The sequence below is a fragment of the Chiloscyllium plagiosum genome, unplaced genomic scaffold, assembly GCF_037043375.1.
Source record: "Chiloscyllium plagiosum isolate Xiang-an unplaced genomic scaffold, Cpla_swu_hap1 HiC_scaffold_12, whole genome shotgun sequence".
Classification (NCBI taxonomy): domain Eukaryota; kingdom Metazoa; phylum Chordata; class Chondrichthyes; order Orectolobiformes; family Hemiscylliidae; genus Chiloscyllium; species Chiloscyllium plagiosum.
The window spans coordinates 25,233,192-25,253,046 of NW_028270150.1; the positions used below are offsets into that span (position 1 = coordinate 25,233,192).

At 39.5% G+C, this 19,855-nt stretch overlaps 1 protein-coding gene across 1 annotated transcript in view; it reads right to left on the minus strand.

The window, feature by feature from the left end:
- LOC122555330 (bromodomain and WD repeat-containing protein 1) overlaps window positions 1–19,855 on the minus strand; it is a 216,212-nt gene that overhangs the window by 171,483 nt on the left and 24,874 nt on the right. Inside the window, exons 8-13 of the mRNA XM_043701209.2 lie at window positions 14,973–15,194; window positions 13,907–14,007; window positions 12,011–12,081; window positions 9,092–9,192; window positions 2,983–3,023; window positions 621–719 (exon numbers count right to left, since the gene is read on the minus strand). Of these exons, the coding sequence (XP_043557144.2) occupies window positions 621–719; window positions 2,983–3,023; window positions 9,092–9,192; window positions 12,011–12,081; window positions 13,907–14,007; window positions 14,973–15,194 (635 nt within the window). The remainder of the gene's footprint in view (window positions 1–620; window positions 720–2,982; window positions 3,024–9,091; window positions 9,193–12,010; window positions 12,082–13,906; window positions 14,008–14,972; window positions 15,195–19,855) is intronic.

The window sequence follows — 19,855 nt, forward strand, 5'->3', positions numbered from 1 at the left end:
CTGAAATGGAGATTACTAACAGCTTCCACAGCCAACTTCAAGACTCCAGCAAATTGCAGAAAGCTCAAGCTAAAAATCCTGGTTCTGTGGGAGCTTCACCCCACCCATTCAGGCTGCTTCAGTTATTTCAAATTTAAAAAGCCTAAGGCTTCACAATCTGTTTGTGTTATTAGCTTTAAGCAGAGTACACCTCTGACTCAACCTTTCTTCATAAAACAATGACAAAATAAATCTCTTAAATCCATAGTACCATCATACTGTACAACAGAAGTAACAAACTACTTATCACAGCATCAATATTTTTGGACATCAAGAATCAATTCAAATTTGTTACCACCAGTAAAAGACAGCAGCTTTTGAAGGGTTTAAGTCTGAGATTGTTACAAATCTCAAAGACAATCTCCTTGCATTTTTCTACTGTTTTCCTTCATTTGCAAATCTCCTTGAAGCTTCACCAAGTCCCTTTCTTCAAAACGGAACTACAAATCACTGTACAGTTACATTCAACACAACATACAAATCTAAACATCTGGTCATTTCAGCTACGTACTTTAAAAGCACTTGCAAATAAGTTAACACATAGCAACAGTGGACAGAAATTTCACAAAACCCAAGCTTACCCTGGCAACTGAGCACCCATGTCCAGCAAGATACTTTTCCACTCCTGATACTGATATTGCCAGATCCGTGCTGTTCCATCTCTGCTACCACTGACCAATCTGTTTCGTACAAAAAGAATACTAACATTAATAATATACAGGATAAGCCTCTTGAATAAATAAGATTTTAATTTTTAAACGACACTTGAAAAAGAATCTTACAAAATTTAACGCCTGAAAATCTTGGCAACTAGTTTATTTCGAAGAACAATTAAACAATTCAAAATCCACATGTACAAAACACCATAAAATTCAAAGCAGTGAATATATTTAGTTCCTGGGGAACTAGGGACTGCACGAGTCAATGAATGGTTTCACTGCACCATTTGAAAATAGGGGTGACTGACTTAATGGAGCAAATAGGTAAAAACAATGACTGCAGATGCTGGAAACCAGATTCTGGATTAGTGGTGCTGGAAGAGCACAGCAATTCAGGCAGCATCCGAGGACAGGCAAAATCGACGTTTCGGGCAAAAGCCCTTCATCAGGAATAAAGGCAGAGAGCCTGAAGCATGGAGAGATAAGCTAGAGGAGGGTGGAGGTGGGGAGAGAGTAGCATAGAGTACAATAGGTCAGTGGGGAAGGAGATGAAGGTGATAGGTCAGGGAAGAGAGGGTGGAGTGGATAGGTGCAAAAGGAGCTGGGCAGGTCGGACAAGTCCAGTTGTTGGAGGTTAGAAACTAGGATGAGGTGGGGGAAGGGGAAATGAGGAAACTGTTGAAATCCACATTGATGCCCTGGGGTTGAAGTGTTCCGAGGCGGAAGATGAGGCGTTCTTCCTCCAGGCGTCTGGTGGTGAGGGAGCGGCGGTGGAGGAGGCCCAGCACCTCCATATCCTCGGCAGAGTGGGAGGGGGAGTTGAAATGTTGAGCCACTGGGCGATTTGGTTGATTGATGCGGGTGTCTCTGAGATGTTCCCTAAAGCGCTCTGCTAGGAGGCGCCCAGTCTCCCCAATGTAGAGGAGACCGCATCGGGAGCAACGGATACAATAGATGATATTAGTGGATGTACAGGTAAAACTTTGATGGATGTGGAAGGCTCCTTTAGGGCCTTGGATGGAGGTGAGGGAGGAGGTGTGGGCACAGGTTTTACAGTTCCTGCGGTGGCAGGGGAAAGTGCCAGGATGGGAGGGTGGGTCGTAGGGGGGCGTGGACCTGACCAGGTAGTCACGGAGGGAACGGTCTTTGCGGAAGGCGGAGAGGTGTGGGGAGGGAAATATATCCCTGGTGGTGGGGTCTGTTTGGAGGTGGCGGAAATGTCGGCGGATGATTTGGTTTATGCGAAGGTTGGTAGGGTGGAAGGTGAGCACCAGGGGCGTTCTGTCCTTGTTGCGGTTAGAGGGGTTGGGTCTGAGGGCGGAGGTGCGGGATGTGGATGAGATGCGTTGGAGGGCATCTTTAACCACGTGGGAAGGGAAATTGCGGTCTCTAAAGAAGGAGGCCATCTGGTGTGTTCTATGGTGGAGGCGGAAGAATTGGGAATACGGGATGGCATTTTTGCAAGAGGTAGGGTGGGAAGAGGTGTAATCCAGGTAGCTGTGGGAGTCGGTGGGTTTGTAGAAAATGTCAGTGTCAAGTCGGTCGTCACTGATGGAGATGGAGAGGTCCAGGAAGGGGAGGGAGGTGTCAGAGATGGTCCAGGTAAATTTAAGGTCAGGGTGGAATGTGTTGGTGAAGTTGATGAATTGCTCAACCTCCTCGCGGGAGCACGAGGTGGCGCCAATGCAGTCATCAATGTAGCGGAGAAGAGGTGGGGAGTGGTGCCGGTGTAATTACGGAAGATCAACTGCTCTACGTAGCCAACAAAGAGACAGGCATAGCTGGGGCCCATACGTGTGCCCATGGCTACCCCTTTGGTCTGGAGGAAGTGGGAGGATTCAAAGGAGAAATTGTTCAGGGTGAGGACCAGTTCGGCCAAACGAATGAGAGTGTCAGTGGAGGGGTACTGTTGGGAACGTCTGGAGAGGAAAAGAACGGAGGGCTTGGAGGCCCTGGTCATGGCGGATGGAGGGCAAAGCTAATTTGCAACGGTTGTTAAATTTAAATTTAAATTTGCCCTACATGTGACATTTCTCTGACTTTTAACTCCACATCTATAAAAAAGTGATACATGGTTTCAGCTGGTATTTAACTATAAATATTTAAAAATTGACATGTTTAGTGCACAGACAGTTAATATAATCAAAAAACCAAGAAGACCAGATGTTTACATGGATATATTAATATTCCTTTGGAAGGGTTTCCAAAGTCAGGTTATAAAACAGACTGCTTTAATATTATATTCATAACATTCACATGTTAATAATCCCAAGTCAATATTTACCTGTCACCATTGTTGGAGAACTGAATACTGTCTACTTTGTCCTGAAAGGGTGAAATTAAATATAAATGCAAGAAAATATCAAGACAGAATAAAAGTTAATTGGTAAGTTTGTTTTAAAAATAGTATGCCACCTGCCATTCTCTTTTTACATACTGCCAAACATTCATTGTTTCATGTACTCACCATACACTGTCACCCTTAAACAACTGTTAATGAGAATTTTAAAAAATGTAAGACTAACAGCAAAGTTTTTGAAATATTTGTCAATACCTGGCAAAAGAATCTGTTCACCCATTTTCCAATCAGTCATTAGTTGACTAGCTTTGCACTTCAAGGATTTTGAACAATGGCTTAGAGGTCACATTTACACCCAAGCCAGAACATTATGGATTTCAGCATTATGAACTGCAGACAACCCTTGATAGCACAGGAAATGGTTATAAAATGTCAGGTTTACATCCAGCAAGGCACTAGCATTTCTCATCTTTACTTGTCCTCACCAATATATGACTCTTGAGTCACAATATTGTGGAACTCTCATAACTGCCTGCTGAAAGGATCAGGAAGCCACTTAATTCAAAGATATTTAGAAAAGGACAATCAATACTGATCTCTTGCTACTGACATTCCACGCAATAATGAAGAACAAAAACCTCGATAACGTGATCTCCCAACACATGCACTGGTCCGCTCTGATAAGATAAATGATCCTCCCACATAAGAGATGTTTTTTGATATATGAAACAACTCAGATCACAATCTGCTGGATCTAAAATTTGGGATGAATTGGGCTGCTTTATGTGCCATGAGACATGGAAGAGACGACCAAGCGCAGAAATGCTCTGGCTATTTCATCACTGTTCTATTTAGACAAGACACTAGGGTCTTTGCTTACAACTCCTTAATTAATAAATACACTACTAGCTAGCATATACTTTAACATAATTAAAGTATATTTATGTAAAACGATGCAAACTATTTTTAAACAGAAAATCTACACGGTAGTTAGATTTCTATTAAAACCAGATCTATTGCAATAGCTTAAATGGTGAAATTGCATCTTGAATTTGAAATAGCCAAGTTTTTTCCTCCCCTTTTCTAGGGATCATTTCACTCTGCTCAACAGATAGAGATGAAAGGTTAAATGTCAACTCAAACATCTAAGAATATCTCACCTCCTGAGACCATGAATATAGTGTAATCTAATTTAAGCAATGAAACTGAAATATTTTATGAAATATTAATTACTTTTATACTTGTGTCTGAAAACAATCTTAAATTTATTAGAATGACCATAGCTAATAAGTGTGTGCACAGGCAATCCTCATGTTGCGAACAGGGTCATTCTCGAGTCCATTCGCAAGTTGATCTGTATGCAAATCGAAATACAATTCAGGACAATATAAAAAGAGAGTCATTCGCAATTAGAGGACATGCTCGTATGTCAGACGTTTAAAATTATATGCTTCTACGACATCACATTAGTAAGTGTGACCGTTTCAGATGTTTGTGTATATTTAAGACCAAGACTGATAAAATTTTGATCAATACGAGAATCAAAGGTTACAGGTAAAGGCAGTAAAGTGGACATAAGGAATGTCAGATCAGCCAAGATCCTACTGAATATTGATTATTGGAGTAGACTTGATGGGCTGAATGGCCTAATCCTATTCCTAGGTCTTAGGGTAAATTCAGGGCGCTTGGTACTTATTGCAATGAAATCCAATATTTGAGTAGGTTCTAGTATTCAGAATTTACACATTCAGAATTTAATAAATGTTTTGATTTAAGTGTGCCATTATACCAGGTCATGACGGTGAACAGTGTGATTATGCAGGGTTTCAATGAATCTTTGACAGGTTAAATTTTCATAATGGTATAAATAAAAATTCCTCCCAGTAATTGATTCTTATTTCTCTTGTTTTTAAATCCAGTAATTATCTTTACCGTAATTCATTGTTTTTCTTCTTTATCTGGGATTAATTGAGCAATCAAATCGACTTCTGCTAATAATACAGTATTTTGAACTACAGCATGAATTTCAGCCCCTTAAAGCTAGTACCCATGTATTACTCGACCCTGTAAATTGAACCTTAAAAAAGTCTAAAAATTTTGACTTTTACACAAGTATATACAGTAACGGGGACAGGAGTATCAGGATAAACAGTTCTCTGCAGCCAAGAGTAGGAGTCCAGATGGCTATGCTGCTTACCCAGTGCCTGGATTTAGGACTTGCACTGGAAGACCATGATCAGCTTTGGTACAAACGACATAGTAGGACTAGAAGAAGTATTTCTGCTTGTGGCTTGGAAGAGTCTACAGGCTAAATTAAGTGTGGAACATCAAAGGCAATAATCTCTCGATAATTACTTAAACAATTAGCAAGCCGGCATAGGGTAATCAAGACTAGATATTTATATGTTACATCAAAGACTGGTTTGGGAATAATAAGGTTTGATTCATGGGATTCTGGCACCAGTACATTGAAAAGTTGCGAGATATACCGCCAAGACAGTTTTTACCTGAACCATGCTGGCACCAGTATGTTGATGAGTTGTATAACTAGGGCAATAGAGAAGGTAGCAAACTATACAGTGTGGATGAGGGATCAAGTGCAGGAATACCTTATACATTAAAATAAGACAAGAGAGAAAAGCAACAATAAGGGAAATGCTAATCAGAGCATGACAAGAAGGGACACATAATAGAAACTCAAGAGTACACGAGCAGATAAGGCCAGAAACTGCAAAAATGAGAAAATAACGGAGTTAAAGGCTCTGCATCGGAGTATACTAGTATTCACAACAAAACAGAAAAGTAGACAGGCCAAATGGAAATAATATATATGACCTGACTGTCATTGTGAAACATGGCTGCAAGATTACAAAGACTAGAAACTGAATACTTAAGGGAATATGGTATTTTGGAAGAATTGTTTTTTTGCTTGGCTCCATAACACATGGAATTTGGGTTCAAGATAGTCTGGTTAAGAAGAAAGCAAAACCCAAGAACTGTCTTCATGCTCAGACTTCAAAAGGAAGGTTTTTTTTGTACATTAATACAAATTACTGTTATACATAATAATCGTAACTACATCAAACTCTGATCTTCGAGTTAGGAGGTAAGGACAAAATATTATTTTCCTGCATTGATCTCCATGTGCTCTCTCAATCTTTCTAATCTAGATTATTTTAACTCTGCCCATACTTGGTTATTTCAGTCACGTGCTGTTCCATGATTATGGTTAATAGATTTCTATAGGATCCTGGCACCTTCACACAACAGTCAGGAAGCTAGGAACAGACACAAAGGTTGCTCTGTCAATGGGGGGGGGGGGGGGGGGTGTGCGAGGGGGGGGGGGTGCGGGGGGGGGGGGGGGGGGGGGTGTAGGTGTGTGTGGGGGGGTGGGGGGGGTTGGAGAATGGGCATTGCTGACAGCATTTGTTGCCTATCTCTAATTACACCCAAGTTGTTGGTGGCAAGCTGTCTTCTAGAACTTCAGCAGCTCTTTTGGTGTCGAGACACCCAAGGTGCTGTTGGAATGAACTTCTGGTAATTTGGCCTAGTGACAATGAAGGAACAGCAATATAATTCCAAGTCAGAATGGCAAACGTGTAAGCAGTGGTGTTCCCATGAATCTGTTGCCCCTAACCTTCTAGGTAGTAGAAGTTACAGGTTTGAACAGTACTGTTTAAATAGCCTTGACAAGTGACTGCAGTGCATCTTGTCGAGGATACACACAGCCACTGTTCATCTGTGGCAACATGAGTTAATGTTGAATTGGTTGATTGGATACCAATCAAGTGAACTGTTTCCTCTGTATCCTAGAGAGATCGACCCTCTAGAGTGTTGTAAGAGCTGCACACATTCAGCCAAGTGAGGCACATTTTATCACACTTCGGATTTCTAGTTGGTGGACAGGCACTAGAGAGATGAAATGAGTTTAGCAAAGGTAGCCTGGAATATGAATTCATAGACTGCATTCAGAACAGTATCTTAGAACACCACATGCAAGAACCAAATTCTAGATCCAATTGTGCAACTAGACAGGATTAGCTCAGGACTTCATAGCAAGGGCATCCCTAGGTAACATTGGTCATAACATAACTGAACACTTAGTTTGAAGGAGAATTGAATTGAATTTATTGTCACATGTAGTGAGGCACAACGAAAGGCTTTGTTTTGCGAGAATAGTGAACTGAAGATGAGTGCTTTAAAATTGAGTGGAAGCAAGTATGAGCATAGGATTAAAGAGCTGGTTAATATAATCTGGGAATTTAGGTTAATGAACAGGTTCAATAAAAATGCAGTGACTGACATTTAAGGCAATATTTCATAACACTTAGCACTGGTACATTCCAGTGAGGAATAAAGGTTCTCGGCAAAGGTGATACCATCCATGGCTAACTAAAAAAGTTGAAGATGTATTAATTTGAAAGATAAAGCTGGCAATTTCACGAAAGTTAGTAACACGTCAGAAGAATATAGTCTTTTAGTCATTTGTTGCTATGTTTTTAAATACGAGGGAATCTAAAATAGAGAAAGCTATTTAGGGATATAATAACAGACATTAAAACAATTTTATTCAAGTATAAAAAAAGTTAGTGACTGTTGGTGCTATGGTGTGCAATCCAGGGAATTAATCATGGAAAGTTACAAAAATGAATCAGATGAACTGAACAGATATTTTGTATCTGTTTCACCGTAGAGGATACAAGCAACATACCCGAAATAGGTTTTAAATGTGTCTTTTCCTTTCAACTACGATTACAAGGAATGGGTACCAAGGAAACTATTAGAATCAAAAGCTGACAAGTCCACAGATCCTAATGGACTTCATCCTAAAATAGTAAAAGAAGTGACTACTGAGATAGCAGATGCATTGGTTTTATTTCTTTAAAATTGTCTGTTCTACAAAGATGCCGTCGGATTGGAAAGTGAATGTGACTCCACTATTCAAGAAAGGAGGGAGACATAACCAAGAAACAAAAGTAGTTATGGCTTAACATCTGTCTTAGGAAAAATGCTGAAATCTATTATTGAGATTGACTAATTGAGACACTAAGAAATTAAAATACAATCAGACATAATCAACATGGGCTTTATGAAAGTGAAATCAGGCTTGACTAATTTACTTCTGAGAAAGTAACAAAATATGTAGTTAAAAGGGAACCCATGATGTGCGTACTTACCATTTTCGAAAAGGCATTTGGTAAGGTGCCACATCACAGATAACTACTAGAATAAGAGCTCATAAGTTTATAAAGAGATCTGTCAAAGTGAACAAAAACTTGGTAGATGAAGTATAGTGTGGGAAATGTGAACTTTTCCACTTGTAAGAAAAGATAACCACCTCATTATCTATCTGGAGAGAGATTACAGATGAGGTATGAAGGGATCTGCATGCCCGAGTACATGAATACATAAATTAATAAGCAGGTACAGCAAATGATTCAGAAGGCAAATAGCACCTTGTTGCTTATTGCAAGGGGCATAGGACATAAAAGAGAGATGTTTTGCTATAGTTGTACAGGGCAATGGTGAAGCCACATCGAGAAAGCTGTACAGTTTTGAATTTCTTTAGGAATAATGTAATTTGTACCCTGGGATGAAGGATTTAACTGATGAGGGAAGATGGATAGCCTGGGCCTATATTGATTAGAGTTTAGAACAAAAGGCAATCTAATTAAAACATAAGATCCTGTGTGAAAGTGATACAGTGGATGCTGAAAGGATGTTTCCTGTTGTGGGAGAGACTAGACTAGGGGAGATAGTTTAAAATCAATAGCACTCACATTTAAGACTGAGATGAGGGGAATTTGATTTTTCTTTGAGGATCACAAATCTGTGAAACTCTATTCCCAAACAGCAGTGGGACATAGCACCATTGAATATTTTTAAGACAAGAGGTAGATAGATTCTTGACTAAAATGGGAGTCAAAGGTTATCAGAAATAGGTAGGAAAATGAATTAAGGCCATAATCTGTTCAGCCACAATCTTATCAAATGGCAGAGCAGGCTTGAAGTGTCAAGTGGCCTACTCCTGCTTGTCATTCATATTCACAAATGTCTGATAAAACTGGTTTTGAGACTTTAATAACATCTTTACCAGATGCGATTCTAATTCAGAAATCTTCTCAGGGGTTCCAGATCCAATGTAATATATTCTGATCATATGATCACTGCTGCCAGCTGCTAGAAACATGCCACCTTTTAAAGACAAAACATCATTCTTCAGATCAAAATTGTATTCAGGAACAACAATTAACTGCAATGATTAAAAATAAAGCAAAACATCTTTATAAATATAACCACTCCAGCTCGAACAATACAGAAGTATTCTAATCTCAAAATTGTAACAAAAAATTTAGCATCAAAACTAAACATCCTAAGACAACAGTTGACTATGCAGCATAGAAAATTACTAACAAAACTGAGAAACCACTACTTACAGAGCATGTTGAAATTAAAACAAATTAACCATATGCCCAATACAAGAAAATTTCAATGGCTAGCTTTTCAGAAGGTGGAAGCTGACACCCAGATGAATTTCAGGTCCTGACATTGCAGCCAAACAATTCTGCTTTAAATAGTTTAATTAGCCAAGCACCACCAAATGCTCCTGGAAGGTGGGAGCTGTCTGCCTGAACAAGTGACAAAAGCAGATGAAAGCTTATATAAAGGCTTATTTTCAGTGGCAGCTCATCAGAAGGCCAGGAGGTGAAAAGCGAAGTGAAATGGATTCCAGCAAATTTGAGGTACAGTGCTAGATCTGGCACTAGCTGGCCCATTATAACTTATTTTGTAAAAAAAAAAGTAAACATCACTAAATCTAACAGTATTAAATACAGTGACAAAGCAGTATTCTCAGAGTCATAGAGATGGACAGGACTGATACAGACCCTTTAGTCCAACTCGTTCATGCCGACTAGATATCCCATCCCACCTGTCAGCACAGCACCCACTTTATATCCCTCCAAACGCTTCCTATTCATATATCCAGCCAGATGCTTTTTAAATGTTGCAATTGTACTAGCCTCCACCACTTCCTCTGGCAGCTCATTCCATACATGCACCACCCTCTGCGTGAAAAAGTTGCCCGTTACGTCTCTTTTATACCTTTTCCCTCTTACCCTAAACCTACGCCCTCTAGTTCTGGACATCCCCAACCCCAGGGAACAGACTTGGACTATTTATCAATCCATGCCCCTCATGATTTTATATATCTTGAAAAGGTCACCCTCAGCCTCCGACACCCCTGAGAAAATAGCCCCAGCCTATTCAACCTCTGCATATAGCTCAAATCCTCCAACCCTAGCAACATCCTTGAAAGGGTTCAGAAAAGATTTACAAGTTTCACAACATCCTTCCAATAGGAAGGAAGCCAGAATTGCACGCAATATTCCAAAAGTGGTCTAACCAATATCTGTACAGCGACAACATAACCTCCCAACTCCTGTACTCAATACTCTGACCAATAAAGGAAAGCATACTAAACACCTTCTTCTCTATCCTATCTACCTGCGACTCCACTGTCAAGGAGCTATGAACCTGCACTCCAAGTTCTCTTTGTTCAACAACACTCCTTAAGACCTTACCATTAAGTGTATGAGCCCTGCTAAGATTTGCTTTCCCAAAATGCAGCACATCACATTTATCTAAATTAAACTCCATCTGCCACTTCTCAGCCCACTGGCCCTATTCTCTCCTTAATTACCTTTTGTCATTAATGTATTTGTAAAAACCCTTTGGATTCTCCTTAACTCTACCTGTCAAAGCTATCACATATCCCTTTTTTTTGCCCTACTGATTTCTCTCTTAAGTATACTTGTGGGCGGCACGGTGGCACAATGGTTAGCACTGCTGCCTCACAGCACCAGAGACCCGGGTTCAATTCCCGCCTCAGGCGACTGACTGTGTGGAGTTTGCACGTTCTCCCCGTGTCTGCGTGGGTTTCCTCCGGGTGCTCCGGTTTCCTCCCACAGTCCAAAGATGTGCATGTCAGGTGAATTGGCCATGCTAAATTGCCCGTAGTGTTAGGTAAGGGGTAAATGTAGGAGTATGGGTGGGTTGCGCTTCAGCGGGTCGGTGTGGACTTGTTGGGCCGAAGGGCCTGTTTCCACACTGTAATGTAATCTAATCTAATCTAATACTCCTACAGCCTTTGTACTCTTCTAAGGATTCATTCGATCTATCTTGTCAATACCTGGCATATGCTTCCTTCTTTTTCTTAACCAAACCCTCAATTTCTTTAGTCATCCAGCATTCCCTAACAGCCTTTCCTTTCACCGTAACAGGAATATACTCTTGGTAGCTCATTTCTGAAGGCTTCCCGTTTTCCAGTCGTCCCTTTACCTGCGAACATCTGCCCCCAATCAGCTTTCAAAAGTTCTTGCCTAATACTGACAAAATTAGCCTTCCTCCAATTTAGAACTTCAACTTATAGATCTGGTCTATCCTTTTCCATCACTATTTTAAAATGAATAGAATTATAGTCGCTGGCCATGCTCTTTTATCTCGCCTTTCACTTGTTAAAGCAGTTATTAGGAGCATATGAGTTAGAATCAGGAGTAAATCATTTGGCCCTTGATCTGCCATTCAATATGGTTTTGGCTGATTTATTACTTGATCTCCACATTCCTTCCTAACCCTGATAACTTTAGACTCTTTTGATACTGGGAGATGTCTTTACAACAGGAGCCATCCAGTGTCTGTCTCAGTGCGCCCTTTGTGTAAATGTTGACAATAAAAAATGTCAAGAAATTAATCAAGATATTTCCATATGTAGTTTCATACAGACAGACAGACTTTGCTAATAGAACACTGTTTAATGATCAGATAAGGGAATTTTAGCAATTTCTTCCCTTGTCCAGACTCTCAAAGTTTCAATCAATTTACGCTTGTATCCCAAGAAAATCTCTGCAAAGTCAATTCCAAAGAAATTCAGCAACTTATTTAATTGCCTGTGGTACTTTTTAAAAACTTAATTTAAATTAGAAAAAAAAACCAGAAAGACTTTGTCACTTACCAACGCTGAATGAGGAACAAATCATTGGAGAACATGGTCTTGAGCGCTCCGTAAACTTCAATGGCTGATTCCTTATACAAAGGCAGGTGATATTGAGTAACACATTAAAACAATAAGAAATTGCTTTAAAGAGAACAGACTTGTTCACTGACAAAATTCTACCACTACTTTGTTTTCAAGTTAATTACACGAATGATTTATATGCCAATGAGACAATCCAAGTTTGAATATTCAATAGCTGATCATATTCAATGGTCAGCTGCAGTACTGTGAATATTTGTGGGAACCACACTACTGAAAAGATATGAATGCATTGCAAAGAGTCAGAAATGATTTGATTGTGGTTCCATGGATGAGAAACTTCAGTTCTGAGGATAAATTAAAATAGTTGGCATTCAAAGGAAGGTGGCTAAGAGGAGATCTAACACAGGGTTTCAAAATCACACGCAGGCTAGAGTTAATAGGGAGAAACCCTTCCCTCTTATAAAAGGAAATACAATAGGGCATGGATTTAAAGTGATCCACAAAAGAACTAAGAGTGAAATGAAAAAAAAAAAATCTTTTTTACACAGCCAATAGTTAGGATATGGAATGCACTGCCTGGAAGCGTGGTGAGGCAAGTTCAATTGAGCCATTCAAGAGGGCATTGGATTATTACTTGGATAATAGTTAACATGTACGGAGAAAAAGCAGGGGATTGGCACAAGGTATTGATGCTCATTCCACAAGCCATTGCGGACACTGTGGGCTGAATGGCCTCCTTCTGGGCAATAGCAATTCAATAATTCAGAGAGATAATAGTGACAGAATTTACAGTATTCACAATTACTCTAACTCGTACAGCCTGCTAATATGAATAATAATACAGAAACCCAGAAGGTGCTGTAGAGAGAGGACACCCCTCCGAAGGGCACACTGTTGAACAATCACTCCAAACTGCAATTAATTAGAAATGATCAAATTGGAAAGAATTTCCACTCGCACACTAAGAATGTAAAAATGCTCTCAGTATACAAAATTCACAATTCCTGCTAAACACCCTCAGCAACGCAGTAAAATTAATTTTGTGTTTATGGAATGTCGATCTTCTCCATATTCCAAATATTACTTATTTTGTTTAAATATATTCATTTTAAGCTCTCATATAAATCCAACCAGTCACATGTTGCATTACCTTAATAAAAGTGAAGCAATTCAATGCTTTCAAATTGTCAATATACTGCCTGCAAGATGACTTCAATGGGTTACTTGCTAACAGCACTGCAGCTGATGCCTGGAAATACCACTGACATGACACTAGATTTAAATTGCCTCAGGAATATTGAAAATCATGCTGCTGAAAATATAAAACCTTTTTAAAAAGCTTTAGTGAAGGTTGGCTGTAAATGACAATGCTTCACACTAATTGCAAAATGTAGCCCAATGCATTGACACCAACATATTCATGACAAATTACATTAGTAAGTGCTCAGACATAATTTTTTTTAAAGCGTTCGATTTAGCAAAGCTACCACTACAAAGCTCTCAGATGTCATCCTATATCTTAGTTATGAAGACGAATGGAAATCATCTTTTAAAACATAACATTTAAAATCCTAACTTCAAAATATAACTATTTGAAACAGAACATTTTTACAAGTTAGACCACTAAATACGAAGCTTTAAAAAAGGAATGGAAAGACAACATTCCCAAATAGCAAAAATTAAACTTTTAAAAGAATTTCAAGTAGAACTTGATTCACAAACTTATTTCTGCATGCTTAATGGAACACGTCTGAGTTCTGAAAACAGTACTTTGCAATTTTATTTCTGTACTTAAAGAATTGGCAAAAAGCAACTGTAAATATAGTTTCACTCAAGTGTTTAAATCACTGAGCAATATTTATGAAAACTTACTTAAACTTCAGGGTATTTGGATCCCATTGCCAAAAACAAACACTCCCATCAGATCCTGTGGAAGCCATGTACCGGACTGAACCTTTACCCATAGGACTAAACTAAAATAAACGGAGAGAGAGGCAAAATACCGGTACCATTATATTTTCAATCAGGTTTTAAAAATCTACATTAGAAATTGATCTGTCAGCTCAAAATAACTTCCTTCCATTATTTATTGAACAAGAGATTCATATAAATATTCTTAACCACACTAGTTCACAAGTCTCAAATAAAACAGTTAACTAAATTTCTAATTTTGAGAGAAGATAGCTGCATTCAATAACATGTATATACAGAAAAATTGAGTTTAAGCACAAATAATACCTGGTCTTAAAAATAATTATGGTAACAATTGTACAGAGCAGTAGAGTCAGAGACCAGTAAAAAAAAAAGTGTGCACACATGCAGAAGCCTACATTTAAAATACATGCATAATGTTCAGGCTCCTTCACTATCAATTAGCCTTCTAAATTTATTCAGCAGAAACAATAGTATTTAAAACATATCAAAGTTTTAAACATAAATAATGCACTCTTTGTATCACTGCATGGCAGAACTTAACTCTTTCAGAGGTCAAATAGTTGTGCTAACTTGCTAAAATCAGTATGTATGAGCTCAGGTCAATAAAGCAACATTGTTCCACAATTCTGCTAACAATCTAACAACAGAAGTGCAATGGTAGGACTCAAGACAGAGTTAAAATCTGTAAGAACATGAATGAACACAGATTACACATACAGCCAGGCCCTAATTTTCGAAGATCTAACTCATGAACTCCTCATTGTTCAGGATGAGATCCCATGAAGGGGTGTATTATAATTAGTTTTAAAGATTCGACATGTGAACATTTGCCTATATTTACGAACAGCTATTTCATACCATACTGTATCATGTTTGACTTGCGTACAAATCAACTTAGAAACATACTCAATAATAGAAACCATTTGTAATCTGGGGACTGCCTGTATAAGCAAGAAAATTTACACCTGTTGAAGTTGCATAATTTTAACAATATAACATTTACCTGCAGAGAAGTAATGGATCCTGTGTGCCCTTGCAGCACAGCTACTGGAGCACATGTTCTCAAGCACCAAACCCGAATCAGTTTATCACAGCTGCCAGCAGCTAGCATAGTGTTCTCATAATTTACAGCCATGTCAGAAATCTCAGTGGAGTGGCCACGTAGGGTGGACAGTAATCGACCAGTATGTGTGGCCCAAATTTTTACCAGACAGTCATCAGAGCCCTGGAGCATAAACAAATTTTTATTACATATTTTATCATCTAAATACTGTTGAGCTTTCTAACTCTCCTGAATATAACATCACTAAATTTTCCATCCTTGTAATTCTGAACAATTTTAATCTACTGCAGTAATCTAAATTATTGAAATAATATTTGAATATTACACCTTACAAGGTAAAAACTGAAGCAGGGCATGAAACATTTGAAAAAATAAATACTTCAAAATTCAATGTATTTATAACATGGTGTTCAAATCAAACCTTAGCTGAGGAAGTAGAGATGGTGTAGTGATATTCCTGCTAGGCTATTAACCTGGAGACTAGATGATGTTCTGGGATCTGAGTTCAAGTCCCACCATGGCAAATGATCTAATTTGAATGCAATAAAAATCTGGAAGAGTTTAATGATGACAATGAAACCATTGTTAATTATCAGAAAAATCCCTTCTGGTTCATTTTATGAAAACTTCTTTCAAATGATGAAATTATAGTTTATACTAATGTCCAAAAACAAGTTTGTAGGGTAATATTAAAAGATGACTTCAGTTAACAAGAAATCTCTATCAGAATTAACATGACTGCGACTCAAATTAAAAGGGACTGGACTTGTATGTCTCTTTCCAATTAAAGGGTGGAGGGGTTTGCTTGCTAATCAACAACTTGTGGTGCACGGGCATGGCAACCCTGGGCAGCCATTGCTCCCCAAACCTTGAATTTCTCACAACCAAATGCCGCCCCTTCTATCTATCACGGGAATTTACCACTACTATACTAACTGCTGTGTACATACCACAAGCAAAGGTTGAGAAAGCTCTGGATGTGCTATACTCCACCACTAACACCCTGGAGACGGAACACCCTGAGGCCCTGTTTATTGTAACTGGTGACTTCAATCAAGCCAATCTAAGGAAGATGTTGCCCAAGTACTACCAGAACATTACGTGCACCACCAGGGGCCCAAACATTTTAGACCACTGCTATACCACTGTGAAAGATGCCGACCGCTCCATCCCCCGCCCTCATATTGGGAACTCCGATCACAATGCCTTGTTTCTTCTCCATGCCAACAGGCAAAAGCTCAACAGGAGACCCCCTCACAGATACAGGTCCAGTACTGGTCGGAGGAGGCAGAGGATCAACTCTGGTGCTGTCTGGAATCAGATGATTGGACCATGTTCAAACAGTCCGCAGGTACCTTGGACGAATTTGCCACCACCGTCACAGACTTTACCAGCAATTGTGTGGAGGACTGCATACCGAGGAAGTCAATCCGCGTGTTCCCAACAGGAAACCCTGGATGAACCAGGACATACAGAACCTGCTAAAAGCCAGGCATAAGATCTTCAGATCAGGAGACCCACTCAACCATAAGGAATCCAAGTATGGCCTGCACAGGGCCATTAAGAGAGCGAAGGACCAATACCGACTCAAACTAGAGACCCAGACAGTCACCCAGGCAATGTCTGAATGACATCACAGGTTCTCAAAAGAGACAGTGCAAGATAGCAGACGATGACACAGCCCTCCCAGATCGACTCAATGCCTTCTATGCAGAGAGGTAACACCTATTCCGACAAGCCCTGACAAACCTATCCCAACAGTCACTGTATCAAAGGTCAGATCAGTTTTCCTTCGTGTGAATCCAAGCAAAGTGATGGAACCAGATGGAGTACCAGGCCGTGCAATCAGAGCATGCGCAGATCAACTGGCAGAGGTCTCCTTGGAAATGATCAACCACTCCCTGCAGCAGGCCACTGTCCCTGCTTGTTTCAAGAGGGCCAACATTAGCCCTGTGCCTAACAAAGTTCACACAGCATGTCTCAATCACTACCACCCAGTGGCCCGAACTTCAATGGTCATGAAGTGCTTTGAAAGGTTGGTCATGGTATTAAATCAACTCCAGCCTCCCCACTACTCTTGATCCACTTCAATTTGCCTATCAGACCAACAGATTCATGTCAGATGCCATAATCACTTGCCCTTCATTCCTCCCAAGAACATCTTGACACCAAGAACAAGAATCCTACTCTGACTACAGTTCAGCCTTCAACATTATCATCCCCTTGAGACTAATTACTAAACTTAGTGATCTTGGACTAAGCCCCACTCTCTGCAACTGAATCCTCAGTTTCCTGACCCACAGGCCACAATCAGTGAATATTAGGCACAATATTTCATCCGCACTAACACTCAACAGTGGAGCCCCCAGGGGGTACATACTCAGCTCCCTACTGTACTTGCTGTATACCCATGACTGTGTCACCAAATACCAGACTAATGCCATTTACAAGTTTGCAGGTGACACCACCATAGTCAGTCGAATCTCAGCTAGTGACAAAACAGGCTACAGACGGAAGGTGGAAGACCTGGAAAAATGGGGCACTGAGAACAACCTAGCTCTCAATGTCAGCAAAACCAAAGAACTCATCATTAACTTTCAGTGCGATGTTACTCATGCCCCCCTACACATTAACAGCACAGAGGTGGAACGAGTTGAGTGTGTCAAGATCCTGGGAGTGGTCATCAGCAAGCAGCTTTCTTGGACTCATCATGTGGATGCAGTGGTTACAATGACCCAACAATGTCTCTTCTTCCTCAGGCAGCTGAGAAAATTTGGCATGTCTGGATGTATCACTACTCTACCATTCAAGATTGGAGACACTTACAGAGTGGTGAATTCTGCTGGCAATTACAAAGGCCAACCTCCTATCTATAGAATCTATCTACCAGGCCTGCTGTCAAGGAAAGGCTGCCAGCATTCTCAAAAATCCATCCCATCCTGGTAATGCTTTTCTACAACTTCTACTATTGGGGAGAAGGTACAGAAGCTTGAACACATGCACCAGCCAGTTTCGAAACAGTTTCTACTCTACTGTTATTGGAATACCGATTGGACGCAAATTCCTAGCATTCGCCAGTACCTGTATTTTTGTTTTGCCGCTGTTTACCTATTATTTACTTATCTATGCTATTTAACTATGTGATCTGCCTGTATTGCTTGGAAGACAAAGCTTTCCGCTCTGCCTCGGTACACATGACAATAAATTCAATTCAATTCAATTCAGATGTTCAGACATTCTTGTTATTAGATATTGGGAACATATCTTCTAAAATACTCTCCCAAACAACAGACAGCAGAGAAATCAGACAGAGTTCAGATGTTAACTTAAGGATTCATGAAATGCAGCTATTTAAAGCAAAAATGAGAAGGTTCAGGCCAACCATTCAAATTTAAATATAAATTCCATCAACTAAATTATAGAATTAATTTAAAACAGATGGCATTCAGTTCCTTGTATCAATGCAAGTTCTCCATAGGAACGACTCAGTTGGCCCCACTCAAACAGTTTTCTTAAGAACTTGAGGTGCAGGGATACTGGGAAAAGGCAGGAGATGGTCATTAGGTAACAGAACCAGTACAGATGTGAGGGGCAAAATGGTCTCCTTCTGCACAATAATAATTCTGTGATTCTACGAATCAAACGCACAAGTTGGTCATTTGGCTCTCAATCCAAACCATTCATTTAATTGTATCATGACTAATCTAATTGCCCCCTGAACTCCATTTTCTTGCTCGCACACCCTTTTCCCCAGCTAACTTTCCACTCCCTTGTGGGTAACAAAAATGTCAAATTCTGTCTTGAATATTCAATAAAACAGCCTCAACTGTTCTGACATTTAAAAAATCCAAGGATTAACAACCCTCCGAAGAAATCTCTCCTATTCTCAGAGTTGAGTGGGACTTATTTTTTACTTTACACAAATTTACCCAGTCAAGAGTCTTGAATTTCAATATCATCCGATACCCACATCCCACGAAAAGGACAATTATAAAAACAAGCACTTTTATACAAAAAGCAGTTGACTGAATCAAAATCAATCCTCCCTAAGGACATTGTGGGTCAACTGAAAGCATATGGACTGCAGTAGTACAAGGAGGCAGCTCATCATCACTTTCTCAAGGGCAACTAGGGACGAGAAATAAATACTTGTACAATCAGCGATGCCCATGTCTTGCGTGTAAAGAAATTCAGATTTCAAGTAACAAATTATCCAATTTTAGCTTTCTCACACATGATTTTCATTAGAGAGTCCTTCTGTAGCCAAGATTGTATTTCTACCATATAAGTTAGCATCTACCATGCCAGGTATCACAATTCCAAAAAGCAGTATTCCATTTATAGAATCAACAGTCTTACCTGCTTTAGCCAAGTCCTCTATATCATTATTTGTATCGTCCTATAAATAATTAGATTTATCAAGTTGGAGGTCTGGAACCAATGATACGATATCCCTACCGTGTCCTAATTTACATGATTTTACCCTAAACTAGCTTTAAATAACTGTCACATAACAGACAATGAAAGAGATCACAACAAATCCCTTTTCATATTCAAACTAATCCTTGAAAGTGCACTAAATCACCAAAAATCTACAATCATCGAACTTCTGCCTACCCCAAATAACAACAGATTGAGATTATTGTAGTTTTTCTTTCAGTATTTCACTCCCGATGAATACAAACATGATATTCTCATCACCCAAGTTTCATTAATTTGACGTGCATTTTGTCTGACAGATTCACAATAGATATCTATATAGCTCTCAGTTATATAGATGCAGTTCTGGTTTTATATTTACTTCAACCTTTAGCCCCATTTTA